At 38.1% G+C, this 21,741-nt stretch overlaps 1 protein-coding gene across 5 annotated transcripts in view; it reads left to right on the top strand.

Annotated features, from left to right (window-relative positions):
* The window catches only part of Fndc3b (fibronectin type III domain containing 3B), a 328,163-nt gene that overhangs the window by 84,263 nt on the left and 222,159 nt on the right, over positions 1-21,741 (top strand). For all 5 annotated transcript variants that reach the window (XM_015494261.2, XM_048814289.1, XM_048814288.1 and 2 more), the window contains exon 3: positions 13,473-13,548. In XM_015494261.2, coding sequence (XP_015349747.1) covers positions 13,473-13,548 — 76 coding nt within the window. The remainder of the gene's footprint in view (positions 1-13,472; positions 13,549-21,741) is intronic.

Genomic DNA, 21,741 nt, shown 5'->3' with positions numbered 1-21,741 from the left:
CTTTCCTTCTAGTAGTAGGCTTGGCACCTTCATGACATCTTTGCTGTGTAAATACTGTGGTCAGCCTGCTACCAAAACTTGACCATGGTTACCTCCAGTTCTTTGCTGTCTCTGCTTAACTGCCCAGTTATTGTCATTAGCACAGTTCAGCACTGAGCAGAAGTTTCTCTGGTCTTTCTGTGGCAGTGTTGTCATTCTAGTTCATGCCTATCTTCAAGTCTCATCAGTGGAGGCTCTTTGGAGTTCCCAGGATGCTTGAAGTAGGACAATGCATAGAGGTAATCAATAAAAAGTAGAGAACTCTTAGTTCCTGACTCACAAGAAACTGCTTTAAAAATGGGAAAACAGTCTCTGTGATACACCAAAGCATGTGCTTTAGTTAGTGACTGTTTGGTAGGTAGACGGGTCAGAGTGATGCAACTTATTCATCTTTTCTGATTTCACCACTTAAATTTCTGTTTTGCCTTACCAGAATTGATCTATTTAAGACCCGATTAAACTATTAAGTACCAGGTGTTCAATTCTGCGACTGTGTCAATGAAATTGACACAGGTACATTAAAATAGGTTGTAAATCATAATTATATGATTTATTATCAGGGTTATTAATGATACCAATAATCATGAATATCACACTAATCAGTCACATTACTTTATTAAAATACTATAAAAATATAAATATTTTAAAGTTATCATAAATGGTATATTTGTTGCTCAATTTACGTTTCATAAATGGGACGATGGTATACAATGAGTTAAACTCTCATCACCTTGACAAAAAGGCCCACACAAAGAGAATCCTTTATAACTTATTTGGTGGCTTTAGTTATGACTGAAAGTAAAACTGTAATATAATATACTATTACAATGTGAATTATGAAGCAGTGGCATCTGTATTTTTCTTTAGAGGTTGTAATAGTAAATTGGATGTTAAATTTATATAGAATATCTTGCCTGTGAATTTTATCTCTTTTAAGGACCTAGAGAATCAGTCAAGGGTAGAGTTGGATGACAGGACATTCTCCTGTAGTAACTGGGTGTTGTCATCCAATTGACTTCTTAGAGTTTCTGTTTTCTTGTTTTGAAAATGGTGTGCTCCTGGGCCAGGCACTGAGGGTTTTCCACATTGCAGTGACCTCCCCACACACCAAGCACCCTTTGAATTCCAAAGAGCCTTCACCCATTAGACTTGTAGAAGCACATGCCAGGTGTGAACTCCTTCTTTGAGGAGGACAATGGTTCCTTTCCTAATAATTATTCTAAAACCTTCAGGGAACTGTGGGACAAAAGATTGTGTGAGTTTGACGTTACACAGATTTCAGGGGTATAACAATGTAAAAGATATGTTAGAAGTCAGATTTTCAACACTTGAAGGTTGCCAAGTGTTTGACTAAATTTTTTGGCATTTACTGCAAACTTGAATTTTACTTTGTAATCTTGCTGATCACCAGAAGACTTTTGGTCTTAATGACTTTTAATTGGGTGCTTATTTGTGGATGATAAATTCTTGGAAAGAATGACTTTTAGTAGGTACTTTGGTTTCTTTGTTCCTTCTGCTGTGGAGAGAAGGAATAGTAACCATTTGTGGACTGATGAGTTCCTGAAACCAGTGCTAAGCACTTACATACATCATTTTATCCAGTATTCATATACTCTAAAAGGTGGCAGTCATCTTTATGAGCAGAATATGAAGTGAGAAAGGTTAATACTTTTATCAGGCAAATCATAGGGGTGGGATTTGATTCCACTTAGGTCCTCTTCCAAATGTGGGTCTTACCTTCTGGGCAGATGGTGCTGCTTGGGTAGGGCATACACTCACTGTTAGTCTTGTTCAGGCAAACAACTGGGGAGATATGAGATGGGCTTTGCACAGTAGTAAATAGCAAGTTGACAAAGAAGGTTGTTCCTTTTCATTAACTTATGTGGCCTCTACATTAACTCCAGAAGGTGGCAGTGATTCTGGCTTTGAGATATGAGAACTGAGATATGAGAACTAAGCAGTGGCTGAAGGCCTGGGGAGCAGATTTGGAGCAGGAGTTGGGAGCCAAGTCCTCAGAGCCCAGCCCAGGTCACCCTGGGGCTCTCTTTAGGGAATTCCTCCCTGAGCTTAGTAGCAAGGGAGCAATTTCCTTGCAGCAGTAGCTGCTGAGAGATAGTGGTGACCCCGGAAGTATGGTAGGGTTCCTCCTCCGAGCAGTTTCACATGGGGAGCCAGGAGGGCATTTCTGCCTGCCTTCTGCTCCCAAACTCCACCCTTCATTTCCATTCAACATTTTTTTTGAAACTAAAGAAATATAGAAACTTACTTATAAGACTTGATTCTGTTGGTGGTTTTTCATTTTGAATTTATAATTATTTCTCTTAAGTAATGCCAGAATAAAAAACCAAACCAAACCAAACCAAAACCCTTGAGTTTATTCTCCAAAAAGAAAAATGATAGCCAGTTTGCCACACTACCATTTCTTAGATTTCTCACCTCTGCTTTTCCTGTTCTCCAAGGGAAATATAGAATTAAGCTTCGTGCAGTATTTGTACTGTGAACCGTCCCACCACACCCATTTGTTAGTGAGTTTCTCATTTTCTTTGTTTGAGATTGATGAAGGGCTGTTTGGACTTTGACTCTCCTCAAGATGTTAATTATATGTTTCAAAATCATGTGTTCTGTTAAAAATCACTTGCTCATAGCCTTGGAAAGAAACTGGAGGCAAGGAGTTGCTTCAGGGTGCAGAATATTGTTTTGGAGGCCTTGGGAAATAAATCTTAGGAGTCAGTTCATTTACCACCAAGACATATTTAGTCAGTGTATATAAACAAAAGAAGTCACAGTGTGCCTGGACATTATTTGTCCCAGATGGAGTTTAAACTTGGCTCACTATACTGCACTGATGTCATGGTGCATAAACTGGCCCTGAATTAGACGTGCATAGAATCTGCTATGTGTTTGTATGTGCTCAGGGCATGCAGGGAGGAGGGGCGGGGCTGGCTGGAAAATCCTTGTCACATTTTTCCTTCGCACTCTACAGAGACTAGTGTCAGTCCTGAGTTTGGACTTGGCGCAGAATGAGGGAAGAATTGAAATGATCTGCTGTTCATTTGTTCAAGTTGGTATGTGTATGTACTCAAGGATGTGATTCTTCCAAGATTGAGAATATAAGTGTGTGTGACTTTCCAACATTTGCTTAACAGAGCTTTAGTACTAGATCTAGCTTTATATTAGAAAGAAACATCTGAAAGCATTTTTTTCCTTTTCTTTCTTTCTTTCTTTCTTTTTTTTTTTTTTTGTGGTACCTGAAATTGAGTGCAGGGCCTTGCACACACTAGGCTAGTACCCTAACTACTGAACTATGTCTCCAGCTCTGAAGCATTACTTTTTGAAAAGCACTTTCATTCTGTTTGCATTGAAATCTTAAATCTGGATAGTTTCTTTAAACTTTTTATTAGTTTTAAGTATCCAACTGTTTCATTTTGTTTTCCTGGATTTTGTGCTAGATAATATCTCAAACTAATTTCTTAAAGGTCTAAAAAGACAAATACCTGATGTTTCTTGGAGATGTTAAAGAAGAGTTTAATTCTTCCATGTGCTTTGACAGAGCAGCCTTTGGGTCAGAAAATAACCAGAGAGGGAGTGTCTTCTCCTGAACTTTAGAAAATTGTCACATTCTGTGGTGTTACTGTATTACTTTCTCTTGATGATTTGCTTTATGATAATCTGAATCAGAAGCATTTCCAAGTAATCCAAACCATTTTATAGTTGTAATGGGCTTAGATTTCAGAACTTCCGTGAATGGATTCTGAAGTTACTCTGTTGCTGGGATCTAAGGAAGCGGAACGGATAGATACTGGTGTGTGATGAGCTAGGAGGTGAATCTTTCCAAGGAGAGCCAGAATGTTTCTCCAACAGAAGCTCTGGACAGAGGTGGGAATTGGCTGTTTTTGGTTTTTATTGAGAACATGAAACAGCAGATTTGATAAAAACTTTTTTGGGGGTGTCTCATTTTTATTAACTAAGACCTTATCACTGTTAGGGTTTTGAAGAAAGTATTAATAACAGTTTTGTATAGAGCTTATATTATGGTTAATGGCCTGCCCTAGGCTGCTCTGTTCTGTGGAGCAGACTAGACTGTGAGGTAGGTATTCATTTTTACAGATGAGAAAATGAGGGATGGACAGGCTATGTGGCCTGCCTGACAGAGCTGGGACACAACTTCATCTGTCTCACTTGCTCTTCTCACTATGAATCTTGTGAATACATCCCTAGTTGTCTCCTAGTTGATATTTAAACAGCTCAAAGATGTTGAAACTAAAAGGAGGCTAGCAGAGAGTGACTTAACTATTCAGTTTTTATATACTTGTAATGTTACTCAGAAGACAGCTCTGACCTGAACCCTTTCTAATTTTAGTTTAACATTTAGTATGGCAGAAAAAAGAAACTTAAACATGTAATAGCATGTACTTATATTTTGAAATGTTGAATGTCTTTAGGATTCAGTTTTTTCAATTAAAAAAGATTGAGTTGTGTTTTTTTTTTAAGTCTTAAATTTGGAGTCCTTGTTTCTTATACATATATATAAAATATGATAAAGGTAAAATTATAATGTCAAGAAATAAGAAACTCAACTAACTGGTTTAAAATAGAATTACTTAGAAATCAAAGATATTTTGGGGTATGATTAATGTTGGACTTTTGAAAGAAAATAGTGTACTGATTCTCCCGAGACTCAGAATTTTGTTTTCCAGTATTTCCCCTCATACTCCTTTCTGTTTGGTCAGCAAAGCAATGGAAAACATGGTAGGTGGGCAAGAATAGTCCACTGCGACTCGACTACTTGGGAAGTTGCAAGAGGTAAAGGGAAGGAGTACTAGGCTGGCTGTTGAATGCTTTTGGAAATTAGTTTTTTAGAGCAAAACCCAAGAAACCAAAGAGAAACAAATACCAAGGGACAGAAAAAGCCTAGAAGGAAGAGGCATGAGAGAGACATGCAGTTGGCAGCACTGATGGAAATGAGAATGGCAGAAGATAACAGGATTATAGTGATATGAGGTAGCTGTGGCTTGGAGAGCCATACACATTACCTCCACAATTTTAGAAACCCCAATGTTGGTAGAGAGCTTGAGCGGAACTGTACTGCAGCATGCCCTGAGATCTGGATAGCCATAGCATTTGATCTATTAGTTATTTTTACAAACTCTTACTTAGAACAGTGGAATTCCTGAATTACATTGCAGATGGATGTTTCACCAGCATCTTTTTGCTGGGCTCCACAGGTCTAGTGTTGGCCTCTAAGTTTGAGTTCTCACTGTTGTGAGTTGTCTACTAATGCAGCTGTATTGCTGTTCACAGGATAAAGTCCAGAATTTTAAGTAGATCCAACAAACCTGTTTTGAGAAAGCCCTGTCTGCCCCTGCAGTTTTTATCTTTGTCTCTCTGTCCTGTTCACGTATCCTGACAGCCATGTCAGAATTCTATCGTTTGTTAAACACATCACACTATTCAGGCCTCTGTGTTTACTCATACGATTGTTCTTTTGCTTATCCATTTGCAGTCTCGTATATGCCCCACCCCCTTTTTTGTAGCATGGGGGAGAGAACCCAGGGATGCTCGACCACTAAGGTACATCCTCTTTATTTTTTATTTTGAGATAGGATCTCCCTAAATAGTGAGACTGGCCTCAAACTTGGTGATCCTCCTGCCTCAGCTGGGATTACAGGTGTGTGTCACTGTGCCGTGACTATTCTTCCTTTAAATGTCACTCCCAATACAACTTCTCCTGATTTCTAGATGGTTTCATCAGTTTCCATAGCACTTAACAGCATATAATCATATTTTGTTACAGGTAAGCATATTTCTGTACTATAGCACCAACACACAAGATGGGTAGGATTTCATCATTCCCATACAGAATCATCAGTGCTTAATAAAGTGCCTGGCAGTAGGTAAATATTTGTAAATATTTGTAAAGTTGAATGGAATGACCAAGATTTTGGTAATTGCATTATGTGTTGATTTAATAAAGGGTAATATAATCTATGCAAAGTCAAGGTCTGAATAGGTGATATATTCTATACATTGGGGTGGGGAGGGATCTTTCTTTCTCTTCCCTCAAACCCTTCCCAAATTCTAGAACTATGTTAATGAACACAAAAATAAGGTAACAATAGTATTAATTTCAAGCAATTAAGAAATTTTAGAAATATGGAGAAGTTGATTATAAAATAATTCTAATGATAAAATATGGGAAAATAATATTCTGTCAGAAGGATAGGAACATTGTTTATGAGCATATTCTTTTCTTAAATCTTAAGGAGAAGAACAGTGTTATCTGCATACATAACCAACACTAAAATGGGTTTAAAAAGACTATTGGAATGTAGGCAGTTAAATAACTTTCCTCACTAGTCCAGTGATTCCAAAATTAAGAGTTGCTTGTTTAGGTTCAATGAAGTTTCATTGTAGAGCTGTGTGACATTAATTAGTACATCAGTGGGGGATCATGTTGCTCAGCCTCAGCTGATCAAAACCAGACATGAGGTAGCTGGATCTAAATGGAGTGAGATGTGCTAGATTCAGTGTGCAGAGCATATTAACTGTTGAGTTGAGCTGGTAGGTAGGAAGTGGCCTTAGCTGCTGATTCCCATTATTGTGGCCAAAACCCAGCTTGGGAATTCAGGTGTAGGGAAGACAAGTTATATTTTTGGCTTTCAACTGCTCTTAGAAAAATGTATTTAATAAAACAAAAGAAAAACTATTTAAATAGTCATGGTGGTGCTCCAATCCTGGCAATTATTACTCTTGGGCAAGGTACTACCATAAAGCTTACTTGGAATTTTGGCTTTTTATGTTCTTGGTCTTTGTTTTGAAAGTCCTATAATTGAAATTCAAATTCAGGTGTTGATGGCTGTCTTAAAAGAGGCTTTTAACTTAATTTGGGCCCTCTATATTACATTTTTTGTCCATTTAGGTTCATGCTATATTTATATTCTTAACAGTCAGCAGCTCTTTTTGTAATAGAATCCCTTTATTCAAGGCAGTGTGCAATTAGGGGTAGTAAAAATGTACAGATTTTTGTAAATTACCATTGTATTTTCTTTACCACTGTCTTTAAATGGTTTATTTTTATTTAAATGACCTCTTTTTAGGACCTCCAACTCCTTATCCCATGTAATTCCCTTTCATCAGCCCCAAAAGGGCAGCACTTTGTATTGTCTCCAGTGCCTAGAGGAATACCTAAGTCATCCTGGCACTCACCAGTATTTGCTGAATGAAGTCAGAGACAGTGCTCTGAGAGCATTTATCATTGAACTCTTCCATGTGAATATATTCCATGTGAATATATTCTCTGCAGGCATAAAATTGTGTGATTTCAGTGCATAAAAACATCCCACTTGATTCATCTATTTTCTCTTTTGGTATTAGCTATCCCAGTCTATTTTTGTTAATGACATGTGACTTTGGGAAGCATGAGGGCTTGTAATGCAGTCTTCCCAGAAATCATCTTTTATTTTTCTCATGCATAATGTTGGGCCATGAGAAGTGGCATCTAGCCATTGGGTTATTATAGTATTAGCTCATTGGTCTGTCCTGTCCAATATAAAAGTTAGGATCCCTCACAACCCGATGGCCCTATCCTAATTGTAGGGTAGGGGGTTCTGCTTCTGGGAGTGAGCACAGATTTCCTGGAAGAAAACTTGTCCTACATCTTTAAGGGATGTGCCTTTGATCAGTTAGTGATATTCTTTTATTAGAGAAGTTTTTTGAAGCATCACCATAGAGACGTGACCTTGTGAAACTCATGCCTATTAGAGGGGGAGTGGTGTTATGGAAGAGGAGAGCATGCATTTTGGTCAGGCAAGATTGGATTCCAGTGCTGGCTCAGATACTTTGTAGTTTAATGGCTTTGAACAAATTTCTTGTGTTCTTTTAAATCTCAGTTTTCCCATCTGTAAATCTGGTTAATAATCAGCATAAAAATCAGCATATCTGGCTGACCATATAACTATTTTTGTAGACATTGTAGAAAAAAAATCTGGAAAAAGAACTTGATAAAGTAGACTGCATCATGCTCAATCAATTTTATAAATGTGAAAAGTCTGAGGAAGGAGACAACATTTTAACCTTATGTCCTTTGAGGAAATCGGAATATTAAAATTTGGGATCACTAGAAATAATCTCAAAGAAGCCCAGAAAGAATCAAAGGAAGATCATTTACCATACGAGTTATGCTGACCCCTGAGGTACTTCACCTGTGAGTGTGTCCTTGTACCTTGACCTGGTGTTTGTTTAAATCCTCTTGGAGGCTTCTTCTTGTTTACTCATTTCCTGCCATTTTGGATTCAGGCCTCAGGGGGAGATGGGAGAGCAGGGTGAGCTGATCAATACTTTTCCCATTCCTGTCCAATGCCTTTTTCGTCTGCCTGCTCACATTTTTAATCCTGGGTAGTTTTCTTCATGTGTATTATTAGCCCAAAGAAAATTTTTAGTCATTTGTAACACATCATTTCCCTTTTCCTAATTGGGAGAAAAGAGAGGGATCTAAGAGAACAAATAATGTATGCATTTCAGTTTTGCCTGAGGCCAGCTGTGGTCTGGGACCTGGAGACTAGAATCTCAAAGGTGTGTATGGATGGATAAGTTTAGTAATCTAGGATGAGAGCATATAAGGGAGAGGGTGGGGAAGAAAGAGACCAGAAAATAGTAGCACCAGGCTTAGGTGCTACTGCTCCTTTCACGCAGGCAAAGGTCAATTTTTAAAAGCTATCATGGGCTATGGCTCAGTGGTAGAACACTTGCCTAGCATGTATGAGTGCGTGGTTTAATTCCTAGCAAATCCCTTCCCCTACCCCACAATCAAATAAAATCAAACCTGTCAGATATTCCTGAATGGAGCCTTGACTTACATGGGACTCTGGCAGCTTTTAGGTTGTATCACGTTTCCTCCCTTATCCTAAATGTTGGCTCCAAAGGAAGAGTTCATTTATACATGAAACACCTAAGTAAGTATAAGAGTATAAGAGTAAGACAGCCTTCACAAATTGTGGTCAGTGGAAAGAAAGTTCTGGAAGCAAAATGAGGTCTCTTTCTGGAATGGTCCAGGTACTGGACTGAACCTTTTTTTTTTTTTTTTTTGAGAGAGAGAGAGAGAGAGAGAGAGTTTTTTTTAATATTTATTTTTAGTTTTCGGTGGACACAACATCTTTATTTTTTTTATTTTTATGTGGTGTTGAGGATCGAACCCAGCGCCCTGCGCATGCCAGGCAAGCGCGCTACTGCTTGAGTCACATCCCCAGCCCTGGATGAACCTTTAAGAGTACTGCAAATACAATATTTTTGCTGTGGGTTAGTGAGTACTACTCTTCCAGCAGAAGTTTTTTTTTTTTTTTTTTTCTTGAGGGGGGAGGGGGAGGTGTCAGGGACTGAACTGAGGGGCCTTCAACCACTGAGTCACATCCCCAGCCTTAATTTGTGTTTTATTTAGGGACTGTGTTGCTTAGCTCCTCACTTTTGCTGAGGCTGGCTTTGAACTTGCCATCCTCTTGCCTCAGCCTTCTAAGCTGCTGAGATTACAGGCATGCACCACTGTGCCCAGATAGTAGAACGTTTTTGATGGACTGATACACACTACAATGATTGCTTAGGTGTCTGTGATTTTTTTTTTTATTTGAGGCATAAATCAGAAATTTGCCTCCAGGAGTAGTCTTAGATGTTATTCCTTTTCTGGTTAATCAGCCAAGCAAAATGTAAATTGCAAAAGTAGCTTTTTTTTTTTTCCTTCTGATGAGTGAAAAACAGTTGAATTTAGATTTATATCTGTGAGGAAAGATTTGCTACATCTTCTTTCAGTCTGCTTCTTGGGTAAAGCATTCCCAGGATGCTGTATTCAGCCATTTGCTCAATTATATTAATTCTAAATCTTGTTTTATTGTTTTGTTAGACTTTGGAAGAGTGGTCCCTTATTTTTCATTAAGCCTTGATAAACTGCCTTGTGTTTATTTTGGGCTTCTTGGTTCAGGTAGCATTAATGGATTTGAAACAGATCCGATGAAGCAATAGTACCCTGAGGTATGCTTCTATGCTTTGATCAGTGTGGTTCTTTTTTAACATCTCTGGGGAAGAAAATCTATCAGTGATTAAAATCTTTGCCTTTTTCTTTTTCTCTGACAAGACACAGAATATAGCATGAATTGGTTTAAAGTTGTCTTTGGAAAAGTAGGAAATGGTCAGTAAGTGGCCAAAAAATGAGATTTGGACAGCTATGTTGTGTTTTATGTTTTGTATTTAAGAGAACTTGCAGCAGTTAGGTCTGCTTTTGTGTGTGTGTGTGTGTGTGTGTGTGTGTGCTGGGGGGCGGGGCAGAGACAGAGAGACACTGGTATGATACAATACAAAAGATCAGATGCCCTAGCCTGCCAAGGTGTGACTCATGCTCCTCAGGGCTGCGTGATGCAAGGCCCGTTGCGGGAACTCATTCATGTCTGTTGGCAGGCAGGTCACTGGAGCTGGTGCGTCAAAACGTTATTTTTATCTCTGCTTATTGACAGTGAAAGCAGCAAGGTGGTCAGCCTCCCTCAGTAGAACATAACACTTTCCTTTAAACTATCTTTGCAAATATGAATATAGTTTGTTCAAATAGTGGCTTTTGCTTTTACTAAGAAATATTGGTATTGGGACACAGGAGATTTGCCTGGTTTCTGAGGTAACTTGGTAGATTATAATCTGGTTGCCATTATAATCTGGTTGCCATAGCAGCTCAGCAGCAGTGAAAATTACAGAAACTAAACATTTGAAGAGAGGTATTTTGTTAGAATGCTTAAAAGCCCTTTACTTACTGTCTTTCTCCTTGAAGAAGTAGGATAGGAATCAGAAGTTGAGCTCAATAAGCTGAGCCGGGAAGGCACCAGTGGATTTGGATGCCTCCAGGCCACATTTGCATGTGGCCTGTAGTGTCAGCAACCACTAAGGAAGGGTTACACTTTTTGTGCAATATACAAGGCAGATAATGTGACAATCTGGAGCGTACTCCACTTCGGAAATCCTTTTTCTTGCCTGGGAGTTTCCATAATACTGGTGAATTGTATTTTCAGAACCAACAGTCAAGGATACATTGCCTGACAATTATAAATGTAGTAGAAGAGAATATATCAATTTGGAGTTGTCAAAGAATATAGGACACAGAGTCTTGGTGCCCATTAACTCCCCCCCCCCCCCCCCCAAATTAATCCCATAGGCATATATTACATGCTTATTCCTAGAGCTTTAAACACAAAGCAGATGGTTTCTGCTCTGTTACAGTGATGCTAGAATTTGTACACGGACTTCTAAAAAGACAAGTATAATTTTCTTTATCGAAGTGATACTTTATATCATTGGAGTAGAGATATGGCCTGTATTTATGTAGAAACAGAGTTAACTCAGATGATTTTCATGTTAAATGACTTTAAAAGCTCAGTTTCAAAAAAGCAATCGAAATTTTTTTAATCATTCTAGAGATCTGAAGGGATTTCCTTTTGAGTCTTTAAAATGGCACAGTGTGTTTACATTGGTGAGAACTTGTACACTGAAGACTCGAGGATTATTTGCATGGTTATTGTACAGGAAAAACAAATTGCCTTGAGGTAGTTTATCATTTATAATAATGAGAAGCACAAGGAATGTAGCTTAGACTGCTTCCTCCTGAATGACCTCCCCACCCAGTTCATGTACTTTCTAATTAAAAAAATTTTAATAACCTAAGCCATGTCTTCTATGGTGAATTACTATAAAAAGCAAAAGACATGGATATTAAAAGTTTAGTTTTTAAAGGTGAAATGAGTTTTACATATATTATGGTACATATAGTAAATAAAGTTGACTGCTATTGCATCTTATGAAAGCTTATTTTCAAAAGTTAAAATAATTCTGTGCAGTTTTTCTTATGATTTATGACTTCCATTCTTTCAGTAAAAATAGTTATTGAGCATTTATTCTATGCCAGGCACACAGCTAGACAGTCAGATCTTATCCGTAAAGCACCTTGATTAATGAAGGAAAGACAGCGAAATCATTGCTTAGCTAATTAATTGCAATGATAAGTTCTAGGAAGAACTAAGAGTGTGTTTTTTTTTTTTTTTTTAAAGAACATCTATTGGGGCCCAGGCTTGCTCTGAGAGTCAGAGGCTATGTCTTAAGCTCAGGGGAATGAGTAGACATTAGCTGATCAGGGAAGGAATAATGTGTGTGGTGGGCAGAGATGAGCAAGGAGACAACAATGTACTTGGTAGTTTCAAGCCAAGAAGGCATGAACACTGATACCTATCAGTTTCTAAAAGTATATATTTTAGTAGTGCTAGTCTTGCACCTGATAATTTTTAACTATAGTTTTTAAGTTTGGATTATGATCTTTAATTTATATTAGATGTAAATTAGTGATTTTCCCCTTTATTATCCTTTAATTAGAGCTAAATTGTGAGGCTATTGAAAGAACATATTTTGCCATTGTCACTCATAGGCTAGTCTTTTGGAAGTAATCTACTTATATCAAATGTTTAGATAACTGAAACACTACCTCTAGGTAATAAACTTAAACATGTGAAGCTGGTTGTCGTGGTGCACATCTGTAATCACAGCTATTCAGGAGGCTGAGGCAGGAGGATTTCAAGTTTGAGGCTAGCCCTAGGCAATTGAAACAGAAAAGTCTGGGGATGTGACTTAGAGTTACAATGTTTGCAGCATAAGCAAGGCCCTGGATTCAATCCTTAGCACCACAAAAACACAAAACAAAACAGCTGAGTATTTGGTGGGGCTTATTTATAATATTACTAACTTATACAGGTCATCATTTCTTCAGGATCTTATACCCAGATACTTCTTTTTTGCCACTTTTAATTTTTATGAATTGCTTTGTATTGTTATGTAGAAGAATCTTATAACTCAGATTAGTAATAGATACTTGGGAGCAGAATACAACAATGTCAGGTCATAACTTCATTTCTAAGTGCAGTTTTCATTTATAAATAAAGTGTTGCTGTTTTTTGTTTTAGAGAGAGAGAGAGATAATTTTTTTAATATTTATTTTTCAGTTTTCGGCAGACACAACATCTTTATTTTATTTTATGTGGTGCTGAAGATCGAACCCAGCGCCCGGCGCATGCCAGGCGAGCGCCTTACCGCTTGAGCCACATCCCCAGCCCAAGTGTTGTGTTTTAATTTATGAAAGAGAAAAAGAAGTTGTGCTTTCCAAACAAAAGGCATCTTAAAGTTGATTTTTTAAAAAGTTATGTAAGTAATGTAGTAGGAATCATTTGACTAACTTTAAATGCACATATCCTTTTATCTCTCAAAGTTTGAACCAGGTTTAAGATTTATACCCTAAGTTTTGCATTTATACAAGGTATCTGTGTGATGTACTTCCTGCATACTGCTTAAATTTAGATAATAAAACTTGAAGAAAATTTCAGGTTTACTAGTATTAAATTGAAATTTGTGTGTTATTTTGGCAGGTTATTCTCGTTCAAGTTAATCCAGGTGAGACTTTTACAATAAGAGCGGAGGATGGAACACTTCAGTGCATCCAAGGTAAGGAAGTTTTGGTAAACATTCAAATCAAAGGATTTTTCCCCCTTATTTTAAAGAAGGAGGTTTTTCTTACATGTGTGCATGATTTTCTAGAGGTAAAAATGTATCTTTTCCCTGAAAAATTGTCTCAAATTGTGATGCTATGCAGATGATGCATTTAGTAGTAAAGTACGTATTGGATATCTAGTTATCACTGATTAAATGGTCACTCCAAAATTAATGACTTTAAACAGCAACAATCTTCATTTCTATGGATCCTAGGGCTCAGGATCTCTCAGAAAGCTAAGGTCAAAGTGTGGGACAGGGCTCAGTTGTCTTAAGACAAGTCTGTACATGGATATTCTAGCCTCACTTTGGTTGTTGGCAGCATTTAGTTTTTTGGAGGCCATTAGAAAGTTTCACTCAGTTCCTTGTTAAATGGGTCTCTCTGTGGGGATGGGACTTATGTTCTGGCAGTTGGCTTCATCAGAGCATTTAACTAGAAGGCAAGAGGGAGTCAGTAGGGCCAGCTCACAGTCAGGAAAGAGAATTAAATAAGGGTGTTAATACCAGGAGGCAGTCATTGGAGGCCATGGTTAGAAAGCTGCCCACCACAGCTTTACCTGTTGGCATCCAGTGTCCTTTCCACGTGCAAAATGCCCTCTCCCAAGATCTCCAGGAATATTACTCTTTTTAGCATCAGCTGAGTCTTGAACCTTGTCATCTGAAGAAGCTGCTTGTGTGAGGCTCCTTGATATAGTATATTAGGCCTGGGATACAATGGAGGGCTGTATATCACCTATAAGCAAGGGGAAGACTAGGCAGAATATCTCCCACTCTACAGATAGAGTTCTTCAGATGTTTTATGAGTATATGACTTAACTTCACAACCACAGTCCTTTTACTTTGACCCCCATCTAAAGATTGGAAATATGGTCAGTTTCCATCCTCCCGCCCTCCACTCCCAGCACATTCTTGGGGGTCTTTCTTAGTTCACCTTTGAAAACATCAAGCCTTCTAGGCACCTAGTTTTGTTTACTCCTGCAGAAGGCATGGTTTGTGGTAACTTCTTCTGGCAGCTATTGGGATTATGGCAAATAGTAAATTGACATGTAACTTAGATCAGTATTAGGTTATTTGATTGGACTGTAAACTCATCAGAGGACTTGTTTGCAATACATAAACAAATGAGAGGAAATGCACATCAGTTTAGTTTCCTATAATGAGCTGCATAGAAACAGTTGGTTTTTCCATTACATTCCTTAATGAAACAGCATGGTGCTTTGTAGTTCCATTACTTCTTTTGTATCTTTAAAAACAAAAATGTACAACATTCTTTTTTAATTAATGAGTACATTTTTAAAGAATTCAAGCCCCATGAGTATTAATTAGAGTTAATCTGAAATGATTTTTATCAATGATTTTTACTGGCTGAATTTCTCTCTAATAAGTGGATATTGTCATCTTTGAAAACCTCAACCTATTTTGTATTAGATAAAATCACACTAGAAAAGCTAGATGAAAAATTCCCTATATAGTATAAAATTGAGGTGTTCAGTTTAGTAAGAAAATAGTTGAGTCTCTGGTCATGGTAACATTGGCATCCTATGACAGACCCTGTCCCTGTAGAACCAACTGTTTATAATAGAATCTATGAAGGCAAATTGTTGCATAGAGCAATGTATATATAAAATCTAGTCTTTAATGACACCTGAGTTCACTTTTTGGAAAACTTGTAGTTTACTTCTAAGGAGTGTGCGCACGTGTGTATATTCTCATAGTTAGCTTTTCCCTGGCTTTTTTTTTTTTTTTTTTTTTAAATCTAAATCAGTAACTAGTATATGCCACAGGAAATGCTGCAATATATCGCTCTGTTCACAATGGGAGCTTTGTAATAATTTATGATAATACTTGGAGATAAGTGACACTGACACTCTTGCAGTGATTTAAAAAATGTCTTTGATTAAAGAAGAATTGTGAAGCCCATTTATTTTTGGCTCCCATGGCCTTCCTTGTCTTCGTTTTCTTCTGAAGACCCAGATACTTCCATTATCTTCATTTGGGTCATGGAGATATCTGGCCCAGTTAATTGAAATGGCCCAGGACAGAATGGGAAGGACCAGGGCCAGGAACCAAGTACTGTGCTGGGATTGGGAAGCACTGTGACAATAGGGTAAACTTTAGAAACCCGAAGGAAAGTTGCCTGATAGGCTGAACCCCAAGTCTTGACCCATTGACTGCCACCAGTGTGTAACAGGCAGTCACCCAGGCACAACATTCAAAAGCCTTTATTGGAGTTCCAGCATGAGTTAGTGATGCTTCACTCCACATGGGTAAAGCAGAGCAGTGTAGGATGTGGAAACAGGTGATGTGTTTGTAAATTCCAGTGCGTGTTATGCCATCCTTAACTCTCACTGTGGTTTCATCTCTGCTGTTGCTATCCTGTGCATTCTCTCATTTAGAGTATAGTAGGTACACTTGAAGACTCTGAGGCTCATAGATATTGATTCACACTTCAAAATCACACAGCTATAAAAAGGGCAGAATCGCGCTTTCGTCCCCAGCTAGCTCACTCCAGAGCCTGAGTTCTTCATTGCCTTGCTCCTTCAGGGAGGACTCCATTTTCCTCTTCAGGCATGTGACAAGAGCAAGGTGGGTTTCTCTTCCAGAAATAACAGGATTTCTGGGCGTGGTGCCAGGATGAGACAGAGATGGTTTATACAACAAAGTGAATGGGATGATGGTGTCTGGGTCTTGAGAATAAGATAGGTAGTTGGTTGACAGAACTAAGATGTACTTAGTAGTTTAGGGGTGCCTAGCAGATGTGTGATGTAGGGTGTACTGGTTTAGAACTCCTTACATTATTTCCACCCAGGATTGGGCTCAGATTTGGGTGGACTGAGCTTCTAAGTAGGGTGTCCAGCTCCTATTGCTGGGAGTGGGGAGGACTGGTAGAATAGGAGACAGTCTTTTCCTGTTTTCTTTTTGAAAACTTACTGGGAGAGAATTAGAAACTGAGTCATACTGTAGTGGAACCTTCTGAAAGAAGCATTTACGTCTTAGTAGATAAGTTTTTTTTTTTTTTTTTTGGTCTCTCTTTTAAATTGGGATGAGGGGGGTCAGTAGTGGTAGAAGGATATTTCTGGAAATTTTTGAAGTCATACCCATTGCTTATGCCATGGTTGAAACTGTCTGCCTAGTAGCTGGCTGTTTCAGCACTAGTCAGTAGGTTAGGGATTGCTTTGAGGAAACTAGTGGTAGAAAGTAGAGTTAGTTGCTGGCCCTTCCTGGAACCTTTGAAATCATACCATCTGAGGTCAGCCCCCTTTGTTTGTAGTTTAATTTGTTACTTAATAATTTTCTCTGTAAGACATTGTGAGATCACCCCAGAAACTCATTGTGATGTCATTAAAAGGCAGCTTAGAAGTAGGAAGCAGATGAATATTGGAGAATATAGTTACTCTGGGAGAAAACAAGATTTTGTTTTCATGGGAATGTCCTTGGTGATAATGAAGGAAGAAAAACACAGGAAACATACAATACGCTGTGAAAGCAGATTCATTTCTAATGGAATATTTCTCAATATTTTCCATGAAACATGAATCATAGGTCTTGAAGGGGCCATACAAGGGCATGGTTCATTTTCACTTGGAGACTGCACTATACCTATGGCATCCTAGACAAAAGATTTTTCGTTTCTTGGCCAGATGAAATTGTATAAAGAGCTAATTGTTAGGGGGGAAAAAGTCTTAGCAATCAATATGAATCCTCGACTTTGCTTAGAGTCAGGATTTAATAGAGGGCAGCTGCGGATCTCGTTCTTTTCATGTCCTTGTCTGGGCTGAGGTGCTGGCAGTGCCGCCTTCCTTCCTGTCCACATATGCCATCATTTCTTTGCTCCCTGTAAAGTCCTCTAGCCAACACAAATACCTACTTCCTGGAAGGCTCTAGGCCTGTCTCTCCCGAGAGCCCTCCTGGACCTCTGTAGTCCAACCTTTGTCGAAGTTTGGGAGGAGCAGGGAGAAGTAGCACTACTGATTCTGAAGTCAGTTGTGACAGGGACAGTATATCCTTCACCCCAGCCATGCAGCCTGGTGATCATCACTGATGGCACTCTGACTCTGGTAGGATGTCAGGTGTGATGGCTTTTCTTTTAAAGATTACTGTGAGTTGAGAGATGTTTCGTTACATGCTTTTACTGGTCTCTAAAGTCTCTATAGAACTTTCAAATTTCAAATCACATTGAGAACTGAAGCTAATTGTTTGCTTAAGAGAAACATTTAAATTTTAAAACATTTCCATAATGATCTATTATTATTACTGCAGCTTTAAAATTTTGTTTTAAGGCTAATGCATACTAATTGTGAGTGTGAAGAAAATAAGTGAACGTCATGGTGATAGAAGGAAAAACAACTGAATGTAATCTGCCTGTAATCCTGGCTGAGGCAGGAGGAGTGCAGGTTCCAGGCCAGACTCAGCAACTTTGTGAGACCCTGTCTGAAAAGATACAAAGGGCTGGGGAGGTAGCTTAGTGATAAAGTCCCCCTGGGTTCAGTCCCCAGTACCAAAAATCAAAACAGATTAAAATGTTTAGAAAGCACCATTACTTGAATAAATTTATAACTTTTAAAAATATTTAATTGCCAGTGGTTTTAGTCCAAAACTTTAGATCTTTTACAACAATGATTTACCCTGCTAACTTGTGTTCAGTGAGTTGAAACCTCAGAATGACAAATGACAGCAGAGTCTATGTGTAGGAGGGAGACTCAAGAGAGCCTCACTGTGAGTTAGTCTTAGCTTTGAAGCTGTTAGAATGTGCAACTTTTTTCTTCTCTTATTTTGCTTAAGCCGTCTTCAGCTCTGTGTCTAATTCTGCCTCAGCTCCAGCAAGTGTGGGAACTGTATCATTGATGAACACCACGCTCTGCTCAGTGGCTCTGTGAATGACACCATTGAGAGCTGTTCCATGTTTCTGAATTTCCTCATTTGTCTCCTCCCTCCCTCCCCATCCCCCCATGTGTGATTCAGCATCCAGAATGTTACAGGGATGTTAATGCTACGTTCTTTTTTATTTTATTTTTTTTTAATTTTGGCACTTTCTTTGCACCTGTTAGTTAGGCTTGTTTGATATTTTAAAACACTGACCTGTCATTCTTTCTAAGAATTTTATGACAGGTCTTAGGGAACTCAGGTTGTCTCTTGCTCTGTTTATTGTGAAATGTCATGAATAGTGTCATAGCTTGGGTTTACAAGCTCAGGTAGGTATATAATTTCAAAAGCAAGGCTTCTAAATGGTCTACTTCTTTAATGCAAGCTCTGCATATGAATGAGAAATTCCTGTTTTACTAGTTTAAAACACAGGAAAGAAGACCTGTTGTAATGAACTCTGGTTTTAGAGTTTGAACCCTTGCCTTGGCTTAAACACAACCAATTTTTGATTAAAAATATTTAGGCAGTTTGAACATGAGCTTATAGTGTGAATACATGGAATAGTTCTGTATATTTTAGTGCATTGGATGCAGAAATTATAGTGACTTGATTGTATTTAATTGTAGAATGCCTGTATTAGAAATTATATCTTCCTATTATAAGATTAGGATTTGGGGAGCTAGATTTGCTACACAAGAAACCCCTTGGAAAACACATTGACTTGCATTTGGGTGTTTTTCAAGACATTGAAATGTTTTTGTGAACACTTAGGCTTCACTTGAAAATCTTTTAGAATTGAAAATAGCAGTCTTTCACCCAGGCTAGCTTCAGTGTTATGCCAAACTTTGTGATTGACCCAAAGCAGCTGTATTTGGTAGGTGTTAATTCACAGTCTTGCAGGGAGGCTCCAAGCCAAGAGAGTGTGTATTTAGGAAAATTTAAATTATGTCACCAATTTTCCAGTCCATCTTATAACTCTTAAATATTAGCTTCAAGGCAAATCAGTCCTTTACCTGTGTCTGTGTGTATTTGCTTTATTAGAATTTTTTTCCATGCTTAGAATTACACATTTTCCCATGAAATATTGGAGAAAGCGACTTTTAGCTTTTGAGCATGCCTGATCTCTGAAATGTTTGGGGGCCTTATTTTGCATATGATTTAGCTTTTCTCCTGAACAAGGATGGATTCATGCCTACTTGTTGCAAATAGGCATTCCATATGCTGACCAGACAACAGCTTGCTGCTGAGTAACTTGACGTTTATCAGCAGTTGTTCTCAGGCTGGTAAGTACTGATGGACCCACAGCAGAGAGTCCAGTTTATGGAAGGGGTGAGAGGAAAAGCTCTGATGGTGCTTACCACTGTCTTCAGGGATTGAGTATTGTCAAGGCGCGGTTCATTAATGCCAAACCATGTTGCTTGCCCAGGAGACGTTGAGTCTTTTTTAAGGAAGGTATCTGGTGTTTCTGCTGCCATCTTTCTCCTTCTACCCTTCCCAGTTACCTTGATTGTTGCTATTTTTTATTTTATTTTATTTCTTTTTAGTTATTGATGAACCTTTACTATATTTATTTATATTTGGTGCTGAGAATTGAGCCCAGTGCCTCACATGGGCCAGGCAAGTGCTCTACCACTGAGCTACAACCCCAGCCCTGTTGCTATCTATTTTTATACTTGTATAATTATGGAATTTTAAACAAAACTTCACCCAGTGTTATATCATCAGATTTTCTCTACGTAGAATTTTAGTGATTTGTTAAAGATTTAATTGGTATTAAGTTTTCAGAGTAAATGCTCTCTAGTGCGAATCCCTGGTCCTTTGCTAGCTAGTGCTTGCCCTTTGAGCCTTACTTTCCTCTTTTAAAATGGGAGTAGTGTTCATACCCGTCTGATAGGGTTGTGAGATAATCCACTGTAAGTGCTGTTATCTTCCTCATCATCTAGTCATGTATACAGCTTTGCTAATTATTTTTTTTTTCCTGAAGAGACTGCACGATTAATTGTGGGCAGTGACTTATTGTCCTGCTTGTGGAAATCAGTTGAAGTTCCAGCTACTGTTTCATTGCTTATTTATAATAGGCTTTCATGGGATTGCTAATGATGGCACCAGTTCAAACATTTCAGATGAAGGTTTATGGGAATGTGTATACTGTTCAGATATAGGATTGTAGCTAAAACAATGACCCCACTGTTCCATGCATTTCAAACAAGTCTTGTTGTAGTTGAAGCTTCAGTTGTTGCTTTTCTTTAGATAATAGCTATTAACTCTCACACCATGCCTGAGCAGCCATATTCACATAAGCCCTTAGAACGTTCTGTTGTACCCAAGAAAGCAGCTCCTCTGAGTATGCCTCCCCTTCTATAAGCCTTGCCTTTTACATTTCCATTAAATTCCATACTTCTTCTAATCTGTATTTAGTACCCCCTACTCTTAGACCATGCTAAGGGACAGTGAGGCATATTGCTGAGATCATTATAGGTTTTGGGGTGAGATTGCCTGGCTTCAAAATTCCTGCATGTTAGCACAAATATTTTAATATTGTAAAATTACTTCTTCTGCACACTCCAGAGTAATATCTATCTTCAAGGATTGCCATGAGGACTAAATGAGAAACTGTACGTAAAGGACTAAGAATATTTCTGAGTCATAGTAAGGATCCATAAATAAGAACCATTATTATAAATTCCAGGTCTTCCTTATAGATAGATATTGAGCCTCCTTTCATTGTTGTTACTCATAACCTTAGAAACATTTCAGAAAGCCCATGTGAACTCGGGTTATTAGAAATTTTTAGATATCCTCATATTTCAGCTCTAAAACTTCAAATAATACATTTTAAAATTATGCAATGGGAGTATAGCTTCTGGACTTTTTTTTTTCTTTTTTGCCTTTTGGGCTTATTAATCAATGATTATAATGTCATCTCTGAAGGTACCACTGTTCGGAGTTCTTAAATGTCACAGATCTTTGTATGTCAGGTAATTCAGAAAAGCAAACAGTGTCACATCACTTTAATTGTCTGCCACATTTTATTTCACAGCTTGTAGTCTTTTACTTTTTGCTTTCTTCTTTCTGTTCTTTTTATTCTTGTTCTTACACTTTTAACTTGAAATAGAAAAGTTTGTGTTAGAAGTGCCTTTAAGGAAGACTGGATTGAGTTCTTCAAGGGTAAGGGTCAAATCTTAGTTATCTTTGTAACTCACTCAGTTATCTTTGTAACTTAGTTATCTCTGACACATCCTAGGTATCCAGAGTAAAGGGAGGTCATTCATATATATATATATA

This window comes from Marmota marmota, unplaced genomic scaffold (genome assembly GCF_001458135.2).
Source record: "Marmota marmota marmota unplaced genomic scaffold, marMar, whole genome shotgun sequence".
Taxonomy (NCBI): domain Eukaryota; kingdom Metazoa; phylum Chordata; class Mammalia; order Rodentia; family Sciuridae; genus Marmota; species Marmota marmota.
This window is presented reverse-complemented; position numbering and strand designations above follow the sequence as displayed.